This window comes from Onychomys torridus, chromosome 6, assembly GCF_903995425.1.
Source record: "Onychomys torridus chromosome 6, mOncTor1.1, whole genome shotgun sequence".
In the NCBI taxonomy this organism is placed as follows: Eukaryota; Metazoa; Chordata; class Mammalia; order Rodentia; family Cricetidae; genus Onychomys; species Onychomys torridus.
In genome coordinates this window covers 133,501,807-133,521,065 of record NC_050448.1, presented here as the reverse complement: position 1 = coordinate 133,521,065, position 19,259 = coordinate 133,501,807, and the positions used below count along the sequence as shown (strand labels likewise).

The 19,259-nt window shown below is 40.7% G+C and overlaps 1 protein-coding gene across 1 annotated transcript in view; it reads right to left on the bottom strand.

Annotated features, from left to right (window-relative positions):
* The window catches only part of Ptger3 (prostaglandin E receptor 3), a 59,689-nt gene that overhangs the window by 19,096 nt on the left and 21,334 nt on the right, over nt 1-19,259 (bottom strand). Inside the window, exon 3 of the mRNA XM_036191396.1 lies at nt 12,631-12,810. Coding sequence (XP_036047289.1) covers nt 12,631-12,810 — 180 coding nt within the window. The remainder of the gene's footprint in view (nt 1-12,630; nt 12,811-19,259) is intronic.

Sequence of the window (19,259 nt, the reverse complement as noted above, 5' to 3'; positions counted from 1 at the left end):
CTGTCCTATAAGGTAAACATAAGTATCTCACTTTTTCATACAAAAATCTTATGAGCATTTACACAGTTTCTTTCAAATCCCACTGTTATCAACTCAAAGTTGGATCCTAGGTTACTCCTACACACATGTTCTCATAGCCATGAAGTTTCTCTGATCAAGACACTCCCCTTCCAAACACAGTTCCTACCAATCAAGTTGGTATCTTGCTTGCCTCTTGTCTCTAGGATATTCTTCTCTTTTCAATGGTTGTGATGGGAAAATGTAAACAGTGTTAACTCTGAGTGGGCCTTTCTTTAGTCAGAGAGATGGAAGACTGTACTTTCTGCAATGAAACCATGACATTCAGTCTTTCCTTGACTCTTCAATTTTTTTTAACCGTTGTCTTATTACTCCCATAAGATGAGGTCCATCAATTATTATATAATTTTAAAATTATATAATTACTGATAACTATTATGAAGACTTCTAGACGCCATATCCAATGCAAACTGCACAGAAGCTGGCCAGCAGAGGGAAATCATCACTCATTTCCCCCTAAGCAATTCATTCAATTTGGTTTAATTAACTCTAGGCTAGTAAAAACAAACTTTTAAATAAAAATAAGAAATGTGTTCAAGCCATTCTGAATAAACTTCACTGGATTTTCAAGATACCTGAGAACTACATTTATGCTGAAATAGCCAAAAGATATCACAAAAATGAGATCAAATACAAATTTCAATATGTACCAATTTTCAACTCCCTAGCACTCTGGGTGGATTGCCTTCAGAATTCACTTAGCAATAACAGCAGAATTTGAGTTTGGAGATGTTAAAATTTTATTCCCTTGAGAAGAAAAAATGTTCTCCACTGGTCTAGTCAGTCTGACCAGGGGACCAGAGAGCAGTGCTGGAGAATAAAAAGCTAAATGTACCAAGTAAATTTTCTCTGTTAAGCAACAGGAGAAGAAAAGCCCAAAAAGAGAGTCAGAGGTTACTTTTCTTTCTCAAAGACTAAGTGCAGTCTGCATCCAAAAGTTCATCTTATAGGAACAAGCTAGAGCAAGTTTCAAAATTAGATAGTAGAGACAATTTTACTGCTTACAGGGACCTGCTCACCCATCTCCAGTCCTGAATGCTACAAGTTTTCCCCAGTCACCCTGTAAATGGGAGGCAAAGTCCTTTGCTTTTCAGCTTCTCAACAAGCCTGCTCCCATGCTAAAAACTGGAGAAGCAAAGAACAAAGGGGTTGGGAGATGTGATCCTGAATAAACCAACTGTGACAAACTTTTGCTTCCGCAAAACCCACAGGCCTAGGCAGGAAATGCCTGCCACTTCTGCCAACTACCCACCACCTTCGAGCAAGGCTCCCCTCCACTGCTCACTCATCTAGCAAGGAAGAGTCTGGCAGTTTGCAGCACTACACATAAGCACAGATTAGACATATTGGCACACCAATTTTTGATGAGAATCTTCTTTGTTGGTCTAATCAATCCTGTTGGAAAAGCTGGCTCCTTATGGCTGCAGAAAATAGGTCTGACTTTTCAAAATGTCTCAAACTCAAAAGAGCCAAAGCCTTCTTTCAGCAGAGCTTCTGAGGTGAATTTAGAGCTTCAGAAAATGCCTACACCTGCAATTTTTTGGTGAAGGATTGTGTGATATTTAAGCTGAGAATAGATGTGGACCCCAGCATTGCTTACATTCCATCTGTGAACGTGGTTGGAGATTTACCTCTAGTGACCCTCAGACTCCCCTTCAGCAAATCCTGGTAATAGACTTACCTTGTAGTATAGGCACAGGGTGTGTAGGCCATGAATAACAGGACCATGAAACGAAGTCTACACTACCATTACCACTGGTGTTGGATTTGCTCGAATTCATTTAAAGATTCCCAGGAGTCCTAAATTTTGCTCACTCATGTTTAGTTTTGTGACAGAATCTCACAGTCCAGGCAGCTTTAACTTCAAATTCACCTACTTTAGCCTCCAAAATGCTAGGATGACATTCATAAGCCACAACACCCAGCTGAGAGTTTGGCCCTTGACCCATTTTCCTAATGAGAAGCCCATTTTGAAAGCAAATGTGATTAAAATAGTGAATAATTAAATAATTAAGACATGTAATCTAGAGAACAGGAAATTCAATAAAGGAAGATGAAAGGATGGATTAAAATTGTATTCTTAAAAAGAAAGAGAAAAGGATGGATTAAAATTGTACTACAAAGAGAAAATGGATTTGGAGAGAGCAGAGGTCAGCATGTGGCATTTGATAATGTCAGAACAAGGCAAGCAACATACACATTAGTTAGAAATATGACAGCACAGAGGTCAAAACGGAAGCTGAAGGCAGCAGCCCCCAAGTGGTGTAGAGGTACATGGTTAGAGTGAGGACTTTGGGTCTTGTGGTGAGCCTTTGGCATTATTTGACTTTTAGAGACAATATTTTACTGGCAAATTTGTTGCATAAGTGAAGAGCTTTAGAAACATAATTTCAGGTACATCATGTACTTTGATCATATTTATCTCACAACACCCTCCCTTTTCTCTTCATTTTTTTAAAGAATTTATACATTTGCTAAAAATTTGTTTAAGAAAAACTTATGTAGAAAAGGTACACAATTGAGTTATGATTGAGAGATCACAGAGAGAGACACACACACACAGACAAATGTGGTGCATGAAAATCTCCATGACCTAGTCTTTGAGACAGCATTTCTTCAGGCATAAACACACCACACACACACAAACATGCACACCCTAAGAGATTCCTGATTTTTTGGTGTGAAGATGGTTTATACATGTATCAAGTCCCGATTTTACAGATAAATTAAAAAAAAAAGAAGCATCTTTCCTAAATCGTGTGATTCATCTGAGTCAGGGCCAGCCTGAGAAGAGCACTTGAGTGTTCTGATGACAGTGTGAGTGCATAACACTGACAGGAGAAGCTGTCTGGCTAGCTTAAGAGGGAGTAGCTGCAGTTGGTTCTCTGATGGTACTGCTAGTGAGATGAGGATGGACACACTAACAGCAGCCACCAGAGTTCCACTCTCACTAGTGTCTGACTTTAGCATTCCACTTACCCTAATAATCCTGGGTTGGCTGGAAAATTCAGGTTCAGAAAGATTTGTTGAGTTATCAATAAAGAATAAATAAATAATGAGTCCAGTGGTTAGACTTGACTCTAACTCCTGCCCAGTGTGGAAGACTTCCGTTTTTACTACTGCTCACAAAAACTAAGAAGGCATTTTTGTGAAATTGCTTTATTTGAAGAATAGTTTAGAATACTTTAACAGATTTATCAGGAATATCAAAATGGCCATGGCACAGGGAAACCTGCTGCTGAACAAACCCTAATTAAGGACGTACAGCACTTAAGTTAGTAATCACTCTTGGTCACATATTAACATTTCTACAATGATTTTCAGTAAGAATTACTTTTGTTACCATGTCACTATAATTTGGAAAATTATGATGTTAGGGAATATTTTTAAATGGCCATGAAATGGCAAAAATGAGTCACAATAGGCAATCATTTTTCTCCAAAAGTTACCTTTGGTGAATCTTTTGGAAACCCTTGAGAATCCCTATGTGATGATGTACACATACTCCTACAGCTGTGGGAGTCTGCACACAGATCCTGAATGCAGCCCAGTTGCATATTAGAGAGCAATTTCTAATTGATGGATTTCATTTCCATCCTCATTTATGAAACAAGAGCAATGCAGAGATAAATTTCACAAAGCACTCCATACTTTCCCCAGAGAAACTCAGACCATAAACTACGGTGCAACGCTTTACTGAAGGGAACAGCTCTGTGAAGTCGGCTCAGAGCACAATCCATTTCACATTTGCAAGGAAATCTGTGTGTGTGTGCCTATGCAAAGATTCAAGCAGCTAGGTCATCCCTGCTGCCAGCATGTTAAACAGCAATGGACAGCCAGGGTTCACACAAGAGCTATAAACAGCTTTGTGTCTACTTATATATCTTAGTAACATGAAGTTGCGTTCTAATCATTAGCTTGTGTGTGTGTAGACTGTACTCAGGATTAGAATTGGGTTTCTTGTTGAATTCTGAATATTGTTTTAAGCTATCCTTGCTGGATCAACACAAGGTGAAGCAAAATAATTATCTTTGTGGTAAGGCAAATGAGTCATTGGGTAATTTTTATTTAAAAAAATTGTTTCAAGGAATTACCAATTTAGTGCAATGCTTGCTAGGCAAGACCAGGGCCCTGTGTTTGGTTCCCAGCACCAGAAACAAGAAAGAAAAAGAAAATTTGGTCCTGTTCATTGTGAGAAATGCACATTACCACTCCCTTGGTTGGGTCACATTCTGTCTTGTCCTCACACAGTGGCAGTGTTTAAAGTGACAGCAGTGTTGTGAAGTCACTTTACCCTGTGTGTTCCTATTTGCTACCATGGGTATGGATGGAGATGTCAAGATGCTACCCAGGAAGTAAACATGTTAACTTCATTACAGCTTTAGCTTTCAGCTTTCTTATGAAACAGGAAAACTCACTTAGCCCCTGACTCATACAGAAACTCAGTGGTATTCCTTAACCTGTGCCCACCAACTCCCAAAGAAGTCCAAAAGCAGAGTTGGTTGTGGTGGTAGGGTGAGGGCTGTACTTTATATGAGACATCTCAAAAATCCCCTTACTGTGCACAAGGAGGGCATCAAACTTGCAATCAAAGCATTTGGTAATAATTCTGTGTCTGTTAATTCACTTACAGACATTTCCTCAATATCCACTGCCTGTGATGAAATTGTCTTCTGGGGAAATGCCTGTTCTGTAGTTCTGTCATGTGCACCGGCAGGTGAAAGACCCTTTAAAGAATGGCTCTACAAGGACCTGTCAGGGAATGTGTCCTTAATTACAGAGACTCACATTAGCAATCCCATGTAAGATGTCAGAATAGGTGTTAGAGCGTCAACAGAAAGACAATACTCCTGAGAAAGTTCACTTCTTCTTCTGTGAGTAGTAGGCTTGTGAGCTTATGGAAGCCGGTCAGACCACTATGCCCCAGGCATTGTTGACATGGTGGTGCTGCATTTTTGTGCAATCACATGCACATATTCCAGTGCTGCCTGACTTCAGAAAACACCACCACCAGGGACGCAGACCCACCTGCATCCTCGGCCCCTTCCTCAAAGCACAGGTTTCTACTAGGGACCAACATGTCCTCATGGTCTAACTGGCATAGTCTAAGGATAATTTTTCTTGTCTTGTTAGGGACATATTGCTGACATGGAGTGAGTAAAGGCCAGGGATGCTGTGTAATAAGCCTACTTAAAAAAAAAATCTGCCCCAGTGTCTGTGGTGCCCAGGCTGGGTGGCCTGGTCACTTCTGTGTGAAAGTTAGAGAAAAGTGGGTGGGACTAGTTAAAAGCTTAAGGTTCTGGGAAAAGTGAGGTGAAAAGTTCTCTAAATCTTCTCTCCAGGTGAGCGGTCTCCTTCTACAAACACAATGAAACATTGCCCATTGGTTCACAGTGCTCACGTGTCACTGATTTTATCGCTGTGGTCAAATTCGTTCCCTTCCTCTTTAGTGTGTATCTGTCTGTCTGTCTGTCTGTGTGTCTGTCTGTGTGTATATGTGTCTCTGTGTGAGTCTCTGTGTGTGAGTCTCTGTGTGTGTCTATGCATGAGTGTCTGTGTGTGGGTGTCTGTGTCTTTGTATGTGTGTTTCTATGTGTGTGAGTCTATGTGTCTGTCTGTCTCTGTGTATGTATATACATGTTTCTGTGTCTATGCATGAGTGCCTGTGTGTGGATGTCTGTGTAGGTGTCTCTGTGTGTTTCTATGTGTATGTGTCTATGAGTCTATATGTGTGTATCTGTGTAAGTTCTCTCTGTGTGTCTGCCTGTGTGTGTATACATGTGTATATGTGTGTATACATGTGTATGTGTGTATACATATGTGTGTATGTGTGTGTACATATGTGTGTATGTGTATATGTGTTTTTTTTTGTGTGTGTGTGTATACTTATGTGCCAGGGCTGCATGTAGAGGTCTGAGGACAACCTCCTGGAGTTGGTTCCTCCATCTATCATGTGGATCGCCAGGACCCAACTCAGGTTATTAAGCTTAGCAGCAAGTACCTCTATATGCTCAGCCATCCCACTGCCCACCCCCCAACTTGAGTTTTTAAAAAGTAATCCTGGTGTTTTATTACCAACAGGCTTAATGTGAGACAGGTACACAAAGTTACAGAGAGAAGAACGGACCTGAGGAACTGGCTCAGACCTGTGCCAGCCACATTCACAAAAAGCATGAAAAGGTTGACAGTTATTAACAAGCACCAGAGGACTAAGAACACGTGATCCCTGCCTGTCCAGGACACAAACACAGGGGCATCACATCCCATGGCCAGCATGTTCCCCATCACTGTGCCAGGGATTTCTAGCCAATCATACCCACTGTGGCCATAAAGACGTTCACTGAGGTTGTGCATAGTGACATAGTGAGGAGTAAGGGTCCTAGCACTCAACCTCTGTGTGGGAGGAACGGGGTGGGGGGGCGCAGAATATCTTAGAAGCCTTTTCTTAGGAGGAAGGTAGAGAGTTCAGGGTACTAGTTGTAATATGTCTGAATTTCCAGAGCAGGGGAGAGGTGGGGCCTGGTCATTGTCCCCTTGAGGAATCGAGTTCTCACCAACACTGGGTACTGTTGGTAAAAGGCTCTGATATGCACAAGGACTGTTCTCATGTCAGGGACCAGTGTTTACACTGCAATCCACAAGATCAAGGAAGGACTTTAATTTATGAATGAGGTTTTGTGTTAAAAACAGTAATCCGGGGATTATAACAGGGAGAAGCAGCATGCTGAAAATGCAGACAGAGCACCTTTCCGACATGGAAAGAATTGGTGACGTTCTGCACAGGGTTATGGAATCAGAACCCAAACAGTCCAGTCGTTCCAACAGAACACGGCTGTTTCAGGACATTGGGCTTTTATTTGATCAAGCAGAACAAGTAGGAAATCCGCAAGATGCTACAGTCAAGAAGATATCCCCGACAAGAAAACATTGCTGAGATCGGGAAATAAAGACAGGGACGTTTCAGATCATTTGCTTTATTTTCCATTGACAGACTACATAAATAACAGACATTTATTAAATACACAGACAAGCTGTCCTTGATTGCAGTCAGAATTCTGATGTACATCTCATACATTCATTCTCTATCTACACAGTCTCAAGTATCAGCTATAAAACACATGGTATGTATATTTAAATACACTGCAGAGAAATACCCAAAAAGCTTTACATAAGGTGGTAAAACACATTTCCTTGCATTGCCAAGCATGTGGGGAGGAGGCAGTGAGGAGAGATGGGAAACCCCCTGTCTGAGCTCTTCATTGGGGCTTAAAGTGCAGATATAGCCAATACCCCATGCCAGATAGTGGAGATTGTGTCTGTTGGCTGTGAGCAGACCACAGAAATTGATGTAGCAATATGTTAAATTCCCTCTCCTCTCATTTATTGATTATCTGAGTCAATGAGTTTATCATTTCCTTTTAAAAGAACAAGCCCAGGCCACATCTCCCTGTCTTCAGAATGAGCAGTGTGTAAAGTTAAATGAAGTCCTTCCCTGTCTCTGCTTCCAAATTCTGCCTTAAAAGACCAAGGATTTGGATGGGTTGCAGTGGACAAATCTCCCTGCTGTTCCAATGTTCTCCAGCACCCCCCCCCCGCCCGACTATTCTTTCTAAGGCATCAAGAATCTTGAAGAGTATGTAAACTGCACACATCTCCCCTCAGTTCTCAATAAATCTTGATTTTTTTTTTTCAGAATCTGAAAACTATACAAGGAAACTATTTTTAAATGATTGCTCAAGTTTTGTGACTGGCTACACACTGTCCCAAGACCTGATTAATTTAAAAGAGCAATATACTTTAAAGTATTTCACACCAGAATCTAAAGCTTCACATTTAAAAAGGACATTAGATATGGAATTATCTCCAAGATACTAAAAAAAAAAATATGAAAAGGCTAATTTTGTTCTGGGAGATTTCTTTCTTTCTTCCCTCTCTTTACTTCCATAATAAAATTGATCCATTGAAGCTGACTAGAAACAACCAAAGCCTCACTGATAGCAAATGTTTTTGTTCCCTGCTCTCTCAGAGGATGGACAAGCATGATGAGGCAGGCGGTACTGGCAAATTAGTTCCAAAAGTAGAGAGGAAGCCAGTGCACCCACTGTTTAATGTTTAGAGCACACAGGTGGCCAGTGAGAAACTCTTGGAAATAATGGTCTTTGGCTCAGTGGAACTCAGACATGTAGGTGATTATGATGTATGTGGTGGAGTTGTCTTTGCAGAGAATGTTCTCTGCTTATGGTGTCACAGAGCTAAATGTTCATGGGTAGTCACGTGATCTTTACCTTAGGTACCAAAAACATGATACATAAAGTAAAAAGTTTCCTTAGTTCCCGGTTCATGCTTCATTTGCCATTGCCAACTGTTTCCTTATGTTGACTTTTAAATTTTGAAATACTTTCATATACAATACTGTGAAAATGTTGGCTGAAGCTTAACTCTTTATTGTAACACACACACAAAAAAAAAACCCACATCTCTGGGCTTAACCAAAGATGCACAATTTTTTACATTTATTTAGATTTCAATTTTGACATAATAGAACCAAAAAATAAAAATCAGAAAACAAATATTAAATAAGGACCTGTGAAAATCTGTCACAGCCTGTGACTGGGTAGATAAAACACTAACATTGCAATTACTCTAGATAAGCTTTTTTCTGTATTTACACAACAAATACTTTGTGAGGAGGCTTGACACTTTTCCCTACATTGTGTGCAGCTTGAGGTACTTTTGGAGTAACTGGCAACACATACCAACAAACGCAGAAGAGCCAGGTTTTCCTATTTCCAACTCTGATTTGATCTCAACCCAAAAGAACTATTGAATAATTGAATAATTTTTATGCTGGGAAGCCTGAAAGCCAGTCACTAATTTGGGACCCCAACCAATAACACCGTGGAAACCATTGATAAAATAAAGAATCAAATCCATCTAAAGTTCAAACATCAGGATACGGCCAAGGCACCACCACTTTGGGTCCAGTCTGGTGATGGGGGAATCTCTTTCTGTACGCTGCAAATATGTGTTGTTCTAATTGGTTGATAAATAAATCCGTTTGGCCTATGGCAAGGCAGCTTAGAGGCAGGCAGGAAATTCAAAGAGAGAGACAGGAAGAAGGCAGGGAGAGATGCCAGCCAGCTGCCCAAGGAGCAACATGTAATGGGATGAAGCTAAAGCCATGGAACAACAACAAAAAAAGTGGTGATACATTGATTAATAGTTATGGGCTAATTTAAGATGAAAGAGCTAGCTAACCGAAAGCCTGCTATGGCCATAGTTTAAAAATAATATAAGCCTCTGTGTATTTACTTGGGTCCAAGAGGCTGCAAGAGATTTGTCCTGACTGCGGGCCAGGCAGGATACAGGAAAACTTTCAGCTACAGTCTGGCCCTTCATATATGGGACATTTTATAATATTTTTCTGTAACCCTGTCGAGAGATCCTTTATGAGATAAAGAAGAATTAAACAGAAATATATGTATACCTTTCATTTCAGGATAGTTTAAACCTATTGTAATTAAACATTTATTTAAAATACCTTGGTGTACAACATTAGGCACATTTGATAAAGCTTACTGTTTATTTGTTGTTACTATTCTGTGTTACCTGGCTGCCAGAAAAACACTAGCCAGAGTGGCCTCTACCTTTGTAGTCTGGGAACCACCATGCCTGGCTCTGAAGTAAAAGTCACACATTTTGTTTCTCCAAATGAAAAGTATTTTCAAGAAATTCACTAAGTCTATTTTATTTGAAACATTAACTCTTTGTATTTGATAACCTATTATCTCTCCCATCTATGACATAACATGAAGCCTAAATTCATTTGAAAACCATAGACACTTACTAATTTTGCATGTATTTCTACATATTTTTTACTTGTTCTTTCAATGTTACTTTCTGAGACTCTAATTAATAGTTTCAAGTTCAGGAAAGGGCTATAATCTATGCATGCATTCTGCTTCCTGTGCATGTGTATGCACAGATGAACCAGCTGCCTGGGAGTGAAATTCAAGGCCAGTGAATCAAACTCAGAAATGGAGATGCCCCTTCTGTCTGTAGTAATCCACTTTCTCCACAGCACACAACTGGACTCCCACCATTGCCAAACTGAGACTGTGGGGAACTTTTACTTCCTACCATGTTTTGCCAGACTAACCAATGGCTTCTGAGGTAACAAACTCACAGTTTCTTCCCTGTCTGCCTCCTTTTCAAGCTTGTTCAAAAACAGCCATTCATTCACTCCTACTACAGAACCCCTGGGCAGGAACTGGTTTTGTAGCCAAGGATAAGTTTTAGCCTGTTATGTTTTTGCATCTTGATGAAAAATGATTATCTTTTTGATAGTAACCTCTCTTACCAGCTGAAGATACATCCTCTAGACTATTAATACAGATTACACCATACTGTATGACAACATAGCAAACTTCTCTAAAGCTAGAGCTCCGTTTAATCAACTAAATAAGTCATGCCGGGCCGTGGTGGCGCACGCCTTTAATTCCAGCACTTGGGAGGTAGAGCCAGGCGGGTCTCTGTGAGTTCAAGGCCAGCCTGGGCTACAGAGTGAGATCCAGGAAAGGTGCACAGCTACACAGGGAAACCCTGTCTCAAAAAACCAAAAAAAAAAAAAAAAAAAAAGGCATTTGCCTTATGGGCTGGACGAACTGTAACAGATTTGTCAACTGCCTCAGGAGAGAACAGAAGTTTTGGCTGAATCTCATTTAGTTGTCCAGGGTACAATGTTTATTGGAAAGTCCTATACTCCAGATGCTACAATAAGTGTGGGAAGAAGTAACAAAATTACACTCCACCACTCAAATCCAGCAGTGTGTGTCTACCTGATTGCAGAAGGGCTCAGGAAGCACCCCAAAAGCAAAGCCTCTTTTTGATAATTTGTTTAAGTATGGGGAGGACAATGTTGTCTTATATTCTATGAAACATATCAATAGGAGATTTTTAAAACAGGGCTAGTATAATATAGCCCTATATTGTCTTTATTTTAACATCTGGATTATGAAGCCATTCTGGATGGTGTCAGCACCTGTGCTAGACTTTATATGACTCACTTTGATGTGATCATTTAAACTGATTATCCTAACTCACCTAGGCCAGTGAGCATAATTAACCTAACAGATACAGTGTAATAGTTACAATCAACTCTCACCCAAACTGATACTAATCACAAAGAAAATATCATTATGTAAGAAGCAGAAAAAAAATCTCAAGCTTTGAAGGAAGTAGGGAGCAATAAAGTACAAATCAAAATCTTCACATTAAACATTAATTGACTGGCAAAATTGGGGTGCCAAAGAATAAGGGCATTATTTGGGATGGTCCTGAAGGAGCACAGTTTTTGTGGGGTAACTTTTAACCCCTCAAATCCCAAAGCTTCTGGTTGTAATTTATCTGTGCCACAAGAAGACATTAAACCCAAGCCTCAAGCCTTGTACCCTTATAGGCTGTGAAAAGCCAATCAAGCAGCAGAGCTATGTAAAAGCGTTCACCCAGGGGCAGGGCAAAGGCTGAAGAGAAGTCACCATTAATATTCCTATCTTATAAGAAAGCCAAGCATGGAAAATCTTTATTCAATTTCTAGATATCTGTTCTAGAATCAGAATTGGTATTAAAGACCAGAGAACACTGGTGGGCACAGGACTAGCCCGCAGTTCTCAATCTAGTCTCTGGGTAGCATTCTGGAACACTGCTTCATGAGTCCCATAGCTCAGTTATGCTTCTCCCTGAGGCTCCTAAGAAGCCAAAATGTATTCTAAGGAAAGAACATTTAGCAGCAGTGGGTAGACATAAACTGTCATATTTGAAAAAAGTGGAATTGGATCTGATTTAGTTAAGGAGTAAACTTCCCTACCAACCCAACCAAAAGTTAAGTTTGTAAGGTTATGAGTTAATAATATATTGAGCAATATTTAATATTTAAATAGCATCAAGACAACAAATATGTGGATAGCTTATACATTTTTAAAAACTCAAGTAGATTCTTTAAATTTTGAGTGGGGGAAAAAAGGAGGAAGCAAAAGTAACAGAAGTGATAAAAGAGAACACAACCAATGTCCTTAGACAAAACAAATCTCTATGGCCTGGTCCCCTGCTCGAGGGTTAAACTCCAGACTCCCCACACGCAGTGTGCTGGGGCAGCAACCATCCATACTCCAAGTAGCTCAAGTCATTTATCATAAGTGTTTCATCACATAAATAACTCCATATACAGCTACAAATGGCAGAGACTCAAACTGCTAGTTAGTAACAGATTTTCCTCTGTTTGTATTTCAGGGTTTGGCACAGAAGGGATTATCTGTGTTTCTCAGATCATCTAGCTTTATATATATATATTAAAAAATTCTATTCCAATGCATAAACAGCAGCATACCAGAGATGCCTCAGTCCGTAAGGGATAGGGATATTGGCTGCAAAAGCTGTGAGTATGCACATTGGTTATGTTCACTTTCATGGCCCTGGCTGTACTATTTCGTTAGATAATGAGATGGGCTGCCCTTTCTGTCCATCACTAGAGCAGCTGGAGACAGCGTTTGCTACCTGACAGAACTTCCGAAGAAGGATCTTTCTTAGCAGCAGATAAACCCAGGGGTCCAAGATCTGGTTCAGCGAAGCCAGGCGAACTGCAATCAGGAAGGAGTTGCACTCCTTCTCCTTTCCCATCTGTGTTTTGCATTGTTCAACGGATGTCTGATTGAAGATCATTTTCAACATCATTATCTAAGAAAGAAGGACAAACAGTTGTTGCAAAGCTTGACAAAATCACAGGCATCTTTGCAGAGGACCAGGCAGACTGTCCTCATAACCACACTGCTAAACTGAGTGTGTCAGTCCAGACACAGTAACATAACACCACTCTGAGTTCAGACTGTTCTGTGGATTTTCCCACATTTTGGACAATTTGACACAATGTAGTTTTGTAAAACATGTGGGTTCTTGGGCTCTTAGCTTTTGAAATTTAAAAAATCTGGATACAACACATCTCAAAATCAGCCAAATTCACAGTAGGCTGGCAGCCAAATGAGACCTAACACTTCAGCAATAATGAAGACACATAGTATAAATTCCAGTAATTCTAACTAAAATCTATCATTGAAGAAAAAGAAGAAAGGGAAAAAATACAACCATATTATTGTGATTTCCATCATTGTTTTTTTTTCTCTAATATAGATACTGTGTGAAGTTATTTGTATGCACTTAGTAAACTTATAAAGCTGTGATTATTACCACTTCCCTTTTACAATTACAAAAAACATGATTTAATGATGTGAAGTAGCTGAGCAAAACTCAAATTTAAGTTCAATAAAACTACACGCTATGGGGTTGCAGAGATGGCTCAGAGGCTAAGAATGCTGGTTGCTCTTCCAGAAGACTTGGGTTTGATTCCCAGCACCCACATAGCAGCTCACAACCATCTGTAACTCCAGTTCTAGAGGATTCAATGTCCTTTTTTCTGGTCTCTGCAGGCACTACACACATGTGGTTTACAAACATATATGCAAACAAAACACTCATTCACATAAAGTAGATTTTAAAAAACTTCATGATACATGGTATCTTATTTTTATTTGTTTTTTTTTCTTTGCAGTTGGGGGGTCCATCTACATGTTAAAACAAACTCCAGGATAGTGGGCATTTGGGGCTATTTCTTGACTAGTATAGTCCCAGTGACTAAAGTCTAGACAAATATTTAGCAGATAGCAGACAGACATCTAGCAAATGTTTATATTTGAAGGGCTATATGTGATATGACACATATACGAATATACGTGGCATATGCAAATATTTGAATTAGGTATACATGTGTGAGTATCTATTAGTTTCATATGAAGAAAAATGTAAGGGATCTTAGGCATATGAAAAGATGTTCAAAATCATTGATCATAAGAAAAACACAGAGGAGGAAAAAGCATTTCATATCCACAAGATGTAAACAAAGAACTGTGGCCACCAGAAGTGTTACTGAGAGGTAGGGCAAAGGGGACCCCCACACACAGGGGTATCAGGAATGAACCTTGGAGCAAGCACAGAGAATGCAATTTGCTACATTTCTTTGCCCCAGCAATGTTAACCACACCATTGGGTCTTTCTGAGCAGAAGTGGTGTGCATCACCATCCCTAACAGTGCTATTTGCATTCAAATGATAATGAGAAGCAGGAATGACCCAGACTCCAGTTTATTAACATAGGCAAAGACAAGGGCTGACTTCACCTACATAGGCCTATATAACTACTGATCGTGTCCTCACAAGGTATCTTAGGGTTTCTATTGCTTTGATAAAACACCATGACCAAAAGCTGGAGAGGAAATGGTTAATTTAGCCTACACTTCCACCTCATAGTACATTGTTAAAGGAACTCAAACAGGACAAGAGGCTGGAGCTGATGCAAAGGCCTTTGACCTCCACATTTGAGTGGTTGCACACATAAGCCAATATTCATTTATTTACAACACACACACACACACACACACACACACACACACACACACACACCCAGAGCCATCCCACTTATTGGCTTTTCCCCCTATGGCTTGCTCAGCCTACTTTCTTATAGAACTCAGGACCACCAGCCCAGGAATGATGACCCCATTAACAATGGTCTGGGCCCTCCCACATCAATCACTAGTAAAGAAAATGCTTTACAGGCTTGCTTGAGTGCAGCTCAATCTTATGGAGGTGTTTTCTCAGTTGGAGTCCCCTCCTCCCAGACGACTCTAGTCTGTGTCATGGTGACATAATATTAGCTAGCACACAAAGCACGCACATGGAGAGGTTAGACTGAGCTATACTGACTCTTTGAGAGAGGGTAGAACCATGGATAAACTGTGTTACATAAAACATTTTTAAAATTGTCATTGTTCCCATAATGGGTTGCTTTGCCCAGCATTAATCCAAAGGGAGGAGGTTAGTCCTACCTCACCTTGATATGCCATGTTTGGTTGACACCCATGGGAGGTCTGCCCCTTTCTGAACAGAAACAGGGGAGGAGTGGATGTGGGACAGACCAATGGTGGGGGAAGAAAGGGAAACTATGGTCAGGATGTAAAATAAATGAAAAAATTTAATTAATAAAGAAAAACTGTCACTTTTTTCTTATATTCTTTTAAGGAATTTTTATTAATTTTGTGGGTGAGGCATATACTACATACAGCATATTTGTAGTGGTCAGAGGACCACATGGGTCCCAGGAATCAAACTCAGGTCATCAGGTTTCGTGGCACGCATCTTTACTCATTGAGCCATCTTGCTGGCCCTTCTTTTGGCATCATAAAATGTGGCTGTGAACATATGGTGGCATGGGCAGGGGACCAACACCTAAGGCAGGTTAGAGAGCTGGCCCTGCCCCTCATCAGCTGCAGTACCCAGGAGAGTGGCCCCAACACCATGCCTGGACAACACAGTGGAGCTGACCGTGAACGTGTAGGTGTGGGGGATCTGACCCTAAGGACATGAAAGAAGAATAACTGAACCTGCCCCTTGCTCATTGCTGCAAGAGGTGAACTAGCCAGGACAATGCAGGAGAGACTACCCTGGTAGTGAGGACAAGGGAAAGCTGGCATGCTGACAACCCTGCAACTACCCCGGCCCAGAACCAAGCTGTGTGTTGGCCCACTCCAACATCCACCCCATCTGTGATCTGCTGGAGCATGTGTAGGGACCAGTCCTGCAGAACCAAAGCTGCAGGATTTCTATAATACTGGGTAACATCAGGATAACCAAGAAGAGTCCAGTGAGGGCCCAGCATCAACAGTGTAGCAGAAACTAGAGGCCTCGGACCAGACCAATGGCTCTGCAATGAACACTTGCAAGTAAAGATATATGAATAAAAGGATTTATTGCATGACTCACTGTGTCACACTACAGTTTCCAGGATGCGACTGATTTTTTTCCTTTTCTTTTTTTCTTTTTTCTCTTAAATTTCATTTTATTTGGTGGTGGGGGGAGAGGTCACAAGGACAGAGGGTGTATACAAAGGGATGAGGAAATGAATGGGATAGAAATGCATGATGTAAAAGACACAAAGAATGAAAGAAATTAAAAATGTGGCTGTGGAAATCATAAACATGGGGTTTGTGTTTTCTGCTAACAGGACAAGTCTGTGGAAACGACTTCTCTTGAGATTCATCTTCCTGTGGGTGTTCTGCTGAAATGTCCCAAATTTAATTCAACATTCCTTAAAAATCAAAAGACTCCTAACCATACATTCTCTTTCACAACACTTCAGAGTCACCACTAAACTGTTGCCTCACCCTGTGCAGTGCCTTTCACTCTGGCCACAGTCTCACCCTAGTCCAGACTCACTTTTGAGTCAGAGCAGTAACAGTCACTGAGGCTGGTCCCACCATGCAGTGAATGTTTATGTTTTATAGAGCTCATGTCTGAAACCCTAACACCTGCTGATATGGTGCTGGACCTGAGAGGTAACTTGGTTCTTAGATGAGATCAAGAGGGTGGAGCCCCTGGGGTGGGATTAGGGTCTTTATAAGGAGAGGGAGAGATACCAGGTCCTGTCCTAGCTGTGAGGATGCAGCCTGAAGACAGCCATCTGTAAGACAGAAAACTGGCTTTCATGGGAAACTAAACCAGGCAGCCCCTGGACCTTGGAGTCCCCAGTCTCCAGAACTGTGGAAATACACACATGATATTTAAGGGGCAGCATCTTAAACTGTGGGGTTGTGACCCTATATCAGGTCATGTTACTGAATGTGGAAATTGTAAAAAAAAAAAAAAAAAAAAAAGTATTAAAATAAAATTACAGCAATAGTAAAAGGCTGTTGCATGTGCAATGACCAAAAATGAGTGAGTCACAGATGTTTCCAGATGTGCTGGCCCAGGCTGTTTCTAGTACTGCACTGCAGCCTTGGTTTGGAACATGAAACACATGTGCTCTATACTATGTACACTGTCACACCACGTGACACTGTGTTAGGAATTACAGGTTTTTTCCTGCACACACAGTTTTCTTACAGAAATAGACTTTTACTGTTTTCTGACTGTTTCCCCTGGCTGGTAGCTAATCAGTATATCTTTGGTTCTGAACTGTGTTATAATATTTGGGATTAAAAATAAATCTCTGTTTGAACTTAAAAGTACCCATATTGTGGACGAAAGAGTCAAAGGAATGAGAGGAAATCTTTGGCAGTCATAGATCCCATCCCATGGCAGATTAATACGTAGAAAACACAGAGAACTCAAAAAACAAATCATCAAGAAAACAAACAACTCAACAAAAATGTGGGCTTGAGAGTTAAACAGAGTTTACAAATAGGCCAAGAAAATATTTTTAAAGTGTTCTACATCCTTATTAACCAGGGAAATGCAAATCAAAACTTCGAGATTTCATCTTTATGTAGTCAGCGTCAGTAAGAGTAAGAAAACAAATGTAACTATTGCTTGTTCAGACACCAGAAAGGGCCTCATCCTTCACTGTTGGTGGGAATGAAGACCGGTGCAGACATTAGAAATAGTTGTGGGAATTCTGTCCTGTGGATTTCTCGAATTAGGAAATAAGTGTGGAGATTCTTCAGTAAGCTGTTAATACATTTGCCTTATGACCCAGCTGTACCAAGCCTAGGCATACACTCAAAGGACTCAGTATCCTACTATATAGACACCTGCAGACACCCACTTATCTGTGTTCATTACTGTTCTACTCACAATTGCAAGGGAATAAAAACATCCTATGTGTCCACCAACTGATGAACATGCAATGAAAATGTGTTAAATATACATAATGGAATTTTATTTAGCTGTAATGAGTAATTAAGTTATTAAATTTGCAGGTAAATGGATTGAATGAGGTCACCCAGGCCCAGAAAGGTAAATGATGCATCTCCTATCTTACATGAGGGTCCCAGGTTCGAATCTTCATGCTTATGTGTTTAACGTGGAGTATTGGTAAGTACCAGTAACTGGAAAGGGGCCACCATGGAGATAGCAGGGACTAAATAAAACACAAGTGCTATGAACAGGAAAAGGGAATAATGTGGAGGAAAGGCTTGAGGAGGGGGAGGGGAAGGCAGGGCACAGAAAGCGGGGGATACACAAACTAAGGATGTTTGGAAAAAACTGTAAGTGTTGTTGTTGATTTCTGCTCTTTTGGGGGATGCACCACCTAGCTCCCAAATAAATCACACACAGAGGCTTATTCCTAATTATGAATGACCAGCCTTAGCTTGGTTTAGTTTTTTGCCAGCTTTCCTTAACTTAAATTACCACGTCTACCTTTTGCCTCTGGGCTTTTCCCACTCTCTCACTTCTGTAAATCTTACTCTTACTCCATGGCTTGCTGAGTGGCTGGCTGGCCCCTGGTTCCTCCTCCTTCTCTTGCTCCTAGATCTCTTTTCTCCTTTTCCCAGATTTCTCCTTCTATTATATTTCTCTGCCTGACAGCCCCATCTATCCTTTCTCCTGCATTGCTATTGGCTATTCAGTTCTTTATTAGATGATCAGGTGTTTTAAACAAGCACAGTAACACAGCTTCACAGAGTTTAACAAATGCAACATCAACAAAAGCAACACACCTTAAAATAATATTCTACAACAAAGTATGTATATAGGAAAGGGTGTAATCGGAGCTACCTACATGAGGGGCCAGGGTACAATACTGGTCCCAGAAGCCACTGTTAGTAAACCAAGAGCCCAGCACCAAGTGCAGGATACTTCCCTTTGAGTTGTTGCTTGGGAGGAGGTGTCCCAGAAACTCCCCCAAACAATTGCTATCCCCTGGTTATCCAGAAAAACTTGAGGGTAAGAGCTTATTGATGAGGATACCACTTGCTTTGGTCATTGCACATGGGAAAATCAGGCAACAATGTGTCCTCTCCAACACACTGGCTGCAGTCCCGGGATGCCCATGTCAGATTAACCTGCAGAGCTCTGAGACAAAGTTCTGTGGCTTTTGAGCTACCGAGTGTTTAATAATTTGTTAATAGTCACAGTAGAAAATTAATACCTCCACCAGACTGAGCTCCAATAGCAGATAAGGAAACTGGGGAGTGAAAATGCTAAAATGCTGTTCTCACTCAGGGATAAAGCTTGTTTACAGTCTTCACTTTCTTTTTTTTTTTTTTTTTTTGGTTTTTCGAGACAGGGTTTCTCTGTGTATCTTTGCGCCTTTCCTGGATCTCGCTCGGTAGACCAGGCTGGCCTCGAACTCTCAGAGAT